General features: G+C 44.9%; 1 protein-coding gene across 1 annotated transcript; it reads left to right on the top strand.

Moving 5' to 3' along the window:
* The first annotated feature begins 1,305 nt into the window (after positions 1–1,305).
* Positions 1,306–9,270, top strand: LOC146964702 (transmembrane protein 50B-like). The gene is made up of 7 exons (XM_085765455.1): positions 1,306–1,403; positions 3,330–3,527; positions 3,923–4,032; positions 4,710–4,777; positions 5,833–5,925; positions 6,993–7,050; positions 8,441–9,270. Exons 2-7 carry the CDS (start codon positions 3,429–3,431, stop codon positions 8,484–8,486), a joined length of 474 nt encoding a protein of 157 aa, XP_085621581.1. The 5' UTR covers positions 1,306–1,403; positions 3,330–3,428; the 3' UTR covers positions 8,487–9,270.
* Positions 9,271–10,543: the final 1,273 nt, after the last annotated feature.

Genomic DNA, 10,543 nt, shown 5'->3' with positions numbered 1-10,543 from the left:
GCTTACTGGTGAAATAACTCATTTGAGACAAAATGTTGGTTAAAATGCGACGTTATTAATCTATAAATTACCTCTGAAAAAGAAAACTACCGGCACGGTTTAACAAGCGGCGTCCCTAGCAACGGCCCGGTTACGGTGCTGGTACTGCGGTTGATGAGGGGCAGCTGTCTGCTGCCTGTGTTGTGGTTGTGTCCCGAGAGCAGCCCACGTGAATTTGTTGCCGTCGTCAGTATCGGTACCGGTACAATGCAATCATCGTTGCTGGTACCGGTGCTGGTGCCGAGCAAAGTGTGTTTTGTGTGTTGTCAGAGCTCTGGAGGGGAGGCTGGCTGGCTGCCCAGCACGAGGCACTAATAATAAGCCTATAATATAATAATATATACCCTTAAAAAAACTCCTTAAATAAAGACCTGATCTACATATTTATCATGTCTGACATTTGTTACAAACCCCGTGAAAATAGCTTGACATTTGAGCGAATTATGATCACTTTTACATAATACCTCTATGGAAGTAATGCACTGTAGGAGTGAGTAGTCCTGTTCCAAGATGGCCGCCCTGTAGGCACGTCGCTCTAGTGGAAGGCAGCAGTCAATGCGGCGTCTATGGCCAGACCCCTCTCAACATCGATGGTCACTCCAGAGCTGTATATCACCCACAATGCATTGCAGTGGTGCACGAAAAATACGTCCATGCGGTGGCGATAATGAACCTCAAGCACCAGTTGTGTGTTTACCACCAAAGAAGAAAATAAATGAAAGGGGTCAGTAAATATTCAATTCAATAAACTAGTTTAGCAGTGACATGTCAGAACAAACAATTTACAAGTGGTAGGCTAGTGGAGATATATAATAGGCAAACTTATTTGTCACAAAAAAAAAACGTGTCTAAGAGCCTTTATAATCTGACGTTTCATATTCACATATTTGCTGTGCCTGTGTTGATGTGTAGTTTAATAAGGCATTTTAATCAGGACTGGTCTGATGATGAAGCAGAGCTCATCATCAATGACAGACAGAGAGAAAGAGTAGTATTGATATTGTAGAGTATTGAATTTTCACCGTAAACCGGCCACCCCCCCCCCCCCCCCCCTCCTTAAGAGGCAGTACAGCGCTACACCTTCGACATGTGGTCGACCCAGCTGTTAGTGAACGAGGGCAGGTGCGTTCCGTTTACCTCTTCTACTCCTCCCCCGCCCACTTTCCCTCCACTCTCCAAGTGGCCTTCGTGTGCAAGTGAGCGAGGGGAACTCAACCTGTTTTTGGAACGCAGCCCTGGTGGCGCTGTAAGCAGGCTGACTTTGAACATGAAGAAGAAGAAAAAGAGGAAGAGGAAGGAGCAGAGCAGAGCAGAGCAGCCAGTGGAAAGTGAAAGCATCACGGCTCCTGACCTCCTGGAGACTGGTTAGTACTGGACCAAACACACAGTAATCCACACAGGCGAGAAACGGGCCTAGTGTCCGGTCGTGATCAGGATGTGTCGTTAGCCGTTAGCCGTTAGCTGCAGCTTCAGCCATGTCCGCTGACTCTCTGACATCACAGCTTTGACTGAGCCCGGGAAGGAAGCAGCAGGCTGTGGTGCTGCTGTGGTGCTGCTGAGGGCGGAGCCCGGGGATGGAGGAGCTGCCGTAGCTCTGTGCTGTAGCAGTGCCGTGATATGATATGTATTAAACCAAGATAGCCGATTAAACCGGGGTTTTCTGGTTGAATGTAGCCGGGACTCGGTGGCACAAAGGCAGAGGCATATACGGTTACCATGGAGATTCAGTCTGTGCAGCTAGCCCTGCTCAGAGACGTTCCCTGCTCCCACCGTTAATATAATACATCCATGGCTCCCACCCAGGCTAATCTTATCCTCCAGGTGTGATGCGTTCAGTCGCCGTCAGTCTGGTTGGAAATAAATGTGATACATTTTTGTTAACGTTTATTCAAATAGCACCAATGCAGTGTCGCTTAGTGAAGAAGCCAAGTTACATTTAACTGTTATCATTTATATCACCTATTTAATGATTGATAGTTAATTAGGGCCACTATTATATCTTTAAAGACTCCAGTTCACATTGCTGTTGGAAGTTTGATGAATATTATTATTGCAGTTGATATGATCATAAATAAGAGAACACTGTACTGTAAAGGTGGGTTCAATGAAATCAGTGAGGAGGAGATGTATGAAGTCTCATTCACATGTGTCTTCATGTGTCTAATGGGGACAGGAGGACCCCCTACACTCCAGGAAGACTGTCTGTATGACTGATGCATCTGGTATTAGTGCAGACCGCCGAGGCCCGGGGCCACGCTCTCACCATCTCACAGGTCGGCTGTGTGGAATTCGGGTTAATTGTGAGTGGCCTGTTCGTGCATGCTGCAGGAGAAGAACAACATATTTCAGATATCCGGGATTTCTTCACTCTGCTCTTTGCGCAATATCCCTCAGGTGTTCAGCAGTCAAACCAGTGAGCTGCGGCTGCCAGTTACACTGTAGAACAGTCTTCCTTATTCAAAGTGAACATTGTAACAACAGTGACAGGGACTTCGTTCATCTCTTCCTCATCATGAGATAGATAGATAGATAGATAGATAGATAGATAGATAGATAGATAGATAGATAGATAGATAGATAGATAGATAGATAGATATTATTGTTATATTATACATATTTATCTGGAAACTGAATTATTCAAGGGTAATTTATTGTGAATTTCTCTCCCTATCTCTTCTCTCTCCCTCGTTCTCTCTCCATGTCTGGTTCTGGTACAGGTTTCTACCTGTTTTTCTTCGCTTGGTTCCTGTTTTGACTTGGCACTGTGTAACTACAACTGAATTGAATTGAACAGGACATAATGGTTGCTGGGAGATAGATTTTATAGTGAACATTAAAGCAGAAGTAAGCGATCCGGTGGTTTTGGCTAACTTCCTGTCAGCAGATGGAGTTAGCAGTCCCCGCCCTCGTCCCTACGTCACCACATTCACGCTCATCCCTTGGCTGCACACACAGAGAGGACCGCCCCTTTATGCCATTCTCTCTCCTCATTGGATAAAGGTTGTAGGATACAAGGAAAGTTTTCTCCTCGGCTTACAGCAGAGCAGAGTGACTGACAGACCCGTGTTTCGGACCAAACACTCTATATAAGTGATTGCTGTCGGAAGATATGACTTATATTAACACAAACATTCTGCTTACTTCTGCTTTAAATGAATACAGGATCATAAAAAGTGTCTCTGAGCAGGTCCAGCACCAAATGATCAGTGAGGACTGATGCAGCAGTCAAATCCTAACCATTACACACCTGTAGTCTTCTATGGAGAATAATACTTTGTGCTTTTATACAGGCAGTTTGATTTCCTGGAGGACAGCAGGTGCAGCAGGTGTTAACCCAGCCAGCCAGGAGAAAACCAGATAAGTCGGGCAGCGGACACAGAGGGCTGCAAATGGCTGGCTTCCTGGACAACGTCCGCTTGCCAGAGTTTGAATGCTTCGACTGGGGGGAGAGGAGGAACACAGTGGCTGCTGTTGTCGCTGGAGTTCTGGTCAGTGGTTTTACAGACGGCGCAGCTGAGTGACCCAAATAAAAATGTTCTTCCTTTAGAATCAGCCTCATTAGCAGTGCTAAGCTCTTCTCAGAGCTGGTGTAACAAAGCAGAGACGGACACGTCCTGCTATGTGTGATCAGCTGATCATTTGAAATATTACTGGCTAAGTTGAGGGGGCACATCCTTCATACGTTACTGTGTCTGGGCCTTTTGTTTCCAGGGCAAAAAATGATCAGATGGTCACATCATTCACAGCACTACTGATCCCACAATGTAAAACCCATCATATTGCTTTGTTCTCTTTTTTCCCCACACTGAATGAGAGTCATGTGATGGAGCTACAGGACATGTACTCAGATCCCTCATATCTCCTCTGTGCTGTCCTCTTCCAGTTCTTCACAGGCTGGTGGATTATGATTGATGCAGCGGTGACGTACTCATTCAAAGACATGCACCATGCCTTCCACACCTGCGGGGTCTTCTCCACCATAGCATTTTTCATGTAAGTTAAATGGTCTCTCCAGGTCTTGGGTCCATCTGTCTGTAGAAATGACCACAGGACAAAGACTACATGAACACAACTACGTTTGTATTTGAAAATGGTGTTTTCCAACCTAGCAGATTAGTCATCTCTGCAGTTGACAAGTCTCACAACATACTCTGAATGAGGACCACCCCAGACAGTTGTAGCTTTAAAAGCATTTAAATGAACAGCAGCAGTAGCAAAGACAACAAGGGCAGTAAGACTTGTAATTGCTTCTCATGTTGGATTCACTAGTGATAGTGGAAGTTAATGAGGCCCAATCAGGTCCTAAACCTGGTCCAGATATATAAAGTGAAATCATGTGAACACATGGTTTTATCATTCTGATGAGAAGAAGGTGCACACATCTGTATGTGGTTTCAGACCCTGGAACTTTGGGTTAGAGACACTTAAACTAAACACTCACACATTTAGAGTGGAGAAACATCAGCAGATGTTAACTAGCCCTCACGGCAAAGACCAGCTCAGGAGAAGCTGTCGATGCAGCCATACAAAGGCCATAAGAGTCGAATAAAAGCCCCTGGAATGGTCCAGTCTGAGCCCAGACCACAATCCAGTTAAGATACCCACACACGCAGTATCATTGATCATACAAACAACTCCCCTGAGTAAAAGCTGATTGTGTCTGTTCACAGGATCAATGCAGTTTCTAACGGCCAGGTGAGAGGAGACGCGTATGGAGAGGGCTGCCTTGGCAGGACAGGTGTGTGTGTGTGTGTGTGTGTGTGTGTGTGTGTGTGTGTGTGTGTGTGTGTGTGTGTGTGTGTGTGTGTGTGTGTGTGTGTGTGTGTGTGTGTGTGTGTGTGTGTGTGTGTGTGTGTGTGTGTGTGTGTGTGTGTGTGTGTGTGTGTGTGTGTGTGTGTGTGTGTGTGTTTCAATTGTACTGAAGCAGACTGAACCTAGTGACCTCCTGAACTTCCACTGCATGAAAGGATTATGACACACATCATTATCAGTACAGTTGATATTGCCATCTGGACTCTGCTTAATGTGAGCAGGCTTCATATGTGAAAATTATGTAATTTATCCTCATACATTCACTGACTGACTGTAGACAGTGGGTTGGGCTGTCAATGAGAACCAGCCATGTTATGTTGTTTTACCTGCCCAGTTCATTTACATGTTCATCTGTTGTAAGTTTGGCTCAACTGCAACAGTGCACCATGTTCTACTGACTGACTCAGAGTTCTCAGACTGCTTAGCCTCAGTCTACTGAGCTGAGCTGGTTTCCTGGCTGCTCAAGACCTGATGGAAGAGGATGCACACTTCCATTACACTGGGCCTTACCTCCATTACAGCAAATAAACACATTTTATTCATATCATCACATTTGAAAATGTTGGAAATTAGTGAATTCTCATGGTTGCTGACTGAGTGACATGATACAGTGCTAATACTCTTATCATGCCAGTTGGTGTGTGTGACAAGATCAACTAAAACACTGTATGTATGCTATGGTAAGTGACGTTATGTTTGCCACGCCAGACTCTTTACTTCAGCCATGTTGCACTGCTTCATGTCACCTGGTTCACAGTGGGTGTGGTCAGAGTGGGGGTGATAAGAGTGGGTTTGGTCACAGTGAAGATGGTCAGAGTGGGTGTGGTCACAGTGGGGATGGTCAGAGTGGGTGTGGTCACTGGGGATGGTCAGAGTAGGTGTGGTCACCGTGGGGATTGTCAGACTGGGTGTGGTCACCGTGGGTGTGGTCAGAGTGGGTGTGGTCAGCGGTCAGGGTGATGGTCTGGTCTGTCGTTGCAGGAGCTCGTGTCTGGCTCTTCATTGGTTTCATGATGATGTTCGGCTCACTCATCGCCTCCATCTGGATCCTGTTTGGAGCCTACGTGGTTCCCAGTGAGTGTCTCTGTCTGCTGATCACTCTTATTATATCAACTGTATTATATTTACTGTGTAAACCCAGAGTGTGGGTCTGGTTACATGAAACACCAAGTTTTCTCCTCAAGTCTGAGATTTAAAGGGATATTCCAACATAAATGTAATCCATGGGCTAGCGCACCATGAGACCGAAATTCTGTCATTAGTGACTCCATCAGCATGAGGGGGAGTCACTAATGACTGAATTTCATTTTTTGGTGAACTATTCCTTTAAGGTTTATTTTCTTAGCTGAGGGAGTCACTTAAGGGGGTTGGACAGGATCACTGATAAACATCCTTACTTCCAGCATTTGAACTAACAGCAGCTCAGATCTGTGCTGTCAACTCAGCTACTCATTGGGTCTCCATTAGGTTCCATCATTCCTCCTGGGATAAACTTAGACATAAGAGTCAGTGGTACCTTTAGGTTTTTATGTAACTAGTTAAGACTTAAGACACATTTCCTGCCTTGGCTGGACAATAAAGTTTTCTATTCTATTCTGTTTAAAATCTTTTGTGCACAACCCTAACACTAACAATTAACTGAGCAGACTTAAGGATGTTTGTGCAGCTGTTTTAACAGCAGATGTCAGCTATAGCTACAGATACATATATGTCAAACAGGACACTGTGGAGTGCTGGTCCAGTCTCATTTGTGACTGTTTCACAGAAATAAAGACTGACCAAAACATCTTAGCCCCCAGGCTGACTCAGGTCTAAGACCAATGTTACCATGCTAACATGCTAATCTATGACTTTAATGCTAATCAATGAGACCTTGCTGACCAACAGCACTAGACAATAAAAAACAGCAAACTGGCTTTTTCATTTTGTTTGCTGACATTGTTATAAGAATATTGTGCTCATTACAATATTTGATTCCTCCAAAATCGGTGCTGAACATTTCAGTGTGGTTCCTCAGTCTGCCATTTCTTCTTCTTACATTACCCTGAATTCATCGTCTCCATTCCAACTCTAGATAATCAAGAACTAACTCAGATGTTGTGTATGGACAAATCTGAACTCATTTCCTCTTTTGTTGTCAGAGAACGCGGTGGCTCCGGGGCTGGCTGTCTTCTTTCAGAATGCCTTAATCTTTTTCAGGTGAGCATGATATCATTGTGGTACACAACAACTTACAGCACTCAGTGTTAGGAATGTGGCCATAGATTAGTTATATTAATAATATATAACCAAAGGTTTGCTCACTAACCCTGCACAAGTAAGTAACCTCGTGAGTGACTGTACTGACAAGTCAAGCAGACTGTTGACTCTTAGGGAACGTTTGGTTCATCATTCATATTAAATGTTTAAAGCAGAAGTAAGCGGAATGTTTGTGTTAATATAAGTCTTAAAGACCCCCTCCCATGAAAATCGTGTTTTTCGTGCTTTTCACGCGTTCCTGTGGCATTTTTCTTGTGTTAGAGGACATATCAGCAGAAAAGGAAGTGCAAAATTGCATTTCTGAGTTTTTCTGCCTTCAAACTGCTGTGAACCAATGGCAGACGTAAACTGGCAGTTTCAGGGAGACTGGAGTAGACGTGTCACAACCCCAGGGGAGGGCACTAGTGCTACAAGCTCCCACCCCGCTCTGCATCTGGCTCAGAGGTGAAAGGCTTGATAGCTCGTCGTAGCTGTCAAGGTATAACAGGTCTAGCTCACCTGGTAGAGCAGCTTGCACCGAGAGCAAGGACTATATTCCAGTCTGGGATCGAATCCCAGTGTGCAGTTTTACTAGCCTAGAAATCTAGACGCACCCTAGCGGCAGCAAAAATATTTGCTCCGTAGGTGGGTCTAGAAACGAGCCATAGGAGCTTTTTGAGTCTCGAACACCGATTGTGTTCACCAATCACAGCGCTCTATCTGTTTAGCGAGTCGTTGGGCAGGCTTAACGCGATGGCGACATACATTTTAATTGGCTTGTCAGGCTAACGACATCCTGCTCTTTGCTCTGATTGGTCGTAGCGCTACCCTATTGCGTGCAGAGGCAGTTTGAAAGACAGCCTTCATCCCGCCCCCTGGATTGAGCCGAGGTCTACCGGTCGTTTCCAGACTAGACATTTTAGTGATATAGTCTGGTTTGTCAGGCTGCAGTTTTATGCTAAACGCACTGAATCGGTAATTGTACAATGTCCAGCTGTCAGCGAGCGAGGGGGCTGAGGACATCCTCAATCCTCATAGTCTAAAACAAAGGATTACACCACTAAAAACCAGAAATAGGTCATGTTGACATTTCTTTTTTTTTTCTTTTTTTTTGTCATGACATTTCAAGGTGATTGTGGGATTTTTCAAATGAACGTTCCCATAGTGAGACAAATCCAAACTGAGTCCACATATTAAAGGTTATTATAGCCATCTGCTGCAGCAGTGGAGGAGCAGTGGGTTGATTCACCTCTCCAGGTCGAAGTGCTATTGCAGATGTGCTCTGACCGGAGAGTGTGAACATTAGAGTGAAACTCTTCATTCAGTCTCTTCTCTCTCTCTCTCTTTGCAGCACTCTGATCTACAAGTTTGGCCGAACTGAAGATTTATGGGGCTAGACACAGACACACACACACACACACACTGATTACTCATCCTGATGTAAAGTCATCCATCTGTAGCTCTTGTTTAGTTCATGTTAACTGTGTAGGGACTGCTGTTTGTGTGGGCTGAGGAGCAGGTATTAATTTATCTCTTCATGTGATCATCTGTTGTATGTGAGTTAGAGTGTAAAGTCACAGTAGTATGTAGGGTGTGTGAGGTGTGTGTCTGGTTCATGTGACTCTTCAGGGTCAGTGTGGTGTCGACAGGTGAGCCACTGTCGTCCTGCCTCAGGATCAACTGTGTATTTTTTAAATGGCCTCTTGTCCTCTTGTTTTTACCTCTTGATTGTAACATGAGATGTAAGTATTCACTCGCTTTAGCCATTTCCAGTCTGTCAGTATGGAAGCCACCCTGTGAAGCTGTCTGTCAGGATTACTGTAATCACAACCTTCAAACCTTTGTTATGGCTCTTTTTCTAGCACTGACTGAAATCACAAAGTCTTCAGACACCTTCACTGTTTTCTCTTTGTCACCGTGAAATCAAAAAGACACTTTTTGCACAACTCGTCTTAGTTCTGCTGATGAATGTTACAGACCCATGCTGCTGAGAGGAACGGGGAGTAACAAGTCTGACCTTGATGAGTTCCATGGTTCAGGGTTTCAAAGATAGTTTAATGCCAAAATAACAAAGACCCCACTAACAGTCTGACACTTCACTGACCTCCAAACATCGTACAGGGAAACAGGAGAAAAAAGGGATTCAAACTAAATGGCAGCTCTCTCCATTCAAACTAATTTCCCCAAACATAAAGATGGTAGCTGGCACAAGTCAAATATTCACAAATCACAGAGAGGTTGATAATGAGGAGTGAGGAACTACAGCTCAAGTCCCAGACTCACTACACATGATTCCATCCACCTATGGGGGTTTAACATGGTGTCCCATTCAGACCAAGTCCTCCAGTGGGCTCTGCAGCTGCTCCTTCCTCTCCAACAGTGAAGGTCTGAAGACTATCAGTGAGACCTGTGTAGATATGTGCAACATACACTTTGTTTTAACCAATAAAATCCTCTTGTACCACAAAGCTTTGACCTGCAGGGAGTTAAAGATGTGATCAATAAAGAGTGTTTTATTGGTGAAGGCTGTGCTGTCTGTGACTGAGCCTCCTGCCCTGCACTAGCTGATCCTCTTATCTAGTCTAGAGCTCATCACCCAACATTCACAGTGTACCGTCAATTTTGTTAAAGCGATGAGGAAGCTGCAGCCTTCCTCATACTCCATCTCCCATGCATGAAGATGGACTTAGGCCCTGTCCCAATTCTCCCCCTTAAAGGGATAGTTCACCCTAGAATGATATTTCGCTCATTATCTACTCACCCTCATGTGGACTAAGGGCTGGAAGAAGTTTCAGAGTCCTCCGTCCCTTCTCTGAGTTACAGGGGGTCTTGGCGTAGCAGTGCATGTCCATATAACGGTTGTAAAGGGACACCAGAGCTCTTCGTAAAAAAACATCCAAATACCTCCATGCTGCTCGTATGTAATGTCCGTCTTGTGCTGAAGCCCCAAATTGCGTAATTGTCCCGAAAAAAATTAAATAAGTCTATATTTTAAGCTTGTTTGTAGCGGAAGCTTCTCAAAGCTCCTCTTCCTGGTCCGTCCAAATCTCGCGTGATTTGCGCTGGCGTCAGTGCGGTTACTGCGAATCACGCGAGATTTGGACGGACCAGGAAGAGGAGCTTTGAGAAGCTTCCCCTTTAACTCTGTCATAAAGTTTGCAGATGACACTACTGTGGTTGGACTTACCACAGGTGGAGATGAGTCCACCTACAGACAGGAAGTCCAGAACCTGAGTGGTGCTCTGCCAACAAATCCCATCCTCAACACCACAAAAACTAAAGATCTCTTTGTTGACTTCAGAAAACACAACACAAACCACCAGCCTCCCTTCATTAATGTTGAATGTGTATTTCCCAGTTTATATCCCATATCCCAGACCATCTTGGTCATATAACACCTCCACAGTTGTCAAAAAGACCCAACAGCGCCGCCGCCTCCACTTCCTGAGGACAC

This window comes from Trachurus japonicus, chromosome 21, assembly GCF_045865225.1.
Source record: "Trachurus japonicus isolate A0001 chromosome 21, Traja_1.0".
Taxonomy (NCBI): Eukaryota; Metazoa; Chordata; class Actinopteri; order Carangiformes; family Carangidae; genus Trachurus; species Trachurus japonicus.
This window is presented reverse-complemented; position numbering and strand designations above follow the sequence as displayed.

What these genes read in the sequence shown, in the direction of transcription:
- LOC146964702 (XM_085765455.1), top strand. Translation starts at nt 3,429, where the DNA reads ATGGCTGGCTTCCTGGACAACGTCCGCTTGCCAGAGTTTGAATGCTTC. An exon ending in CTGTTGTCGCTGGAGTTCTG is followed by an intron (nt 3,528 to 3,922) that starts GTCAGTGGTTTT and finishes GTCCTCTTCCAG; the next exon opens with TTCTTCACAGGCTGGTGGAT. An exon ending in GGGCTGCCTTGGCAGGACAG is followed by an intron (nt 4,778 to 5,832) that starts GTGTGTGTGTGT and finishes CTGTCGTTGCAG; the next exon opens with GAGCTCGTGTCTGGCTCTTC.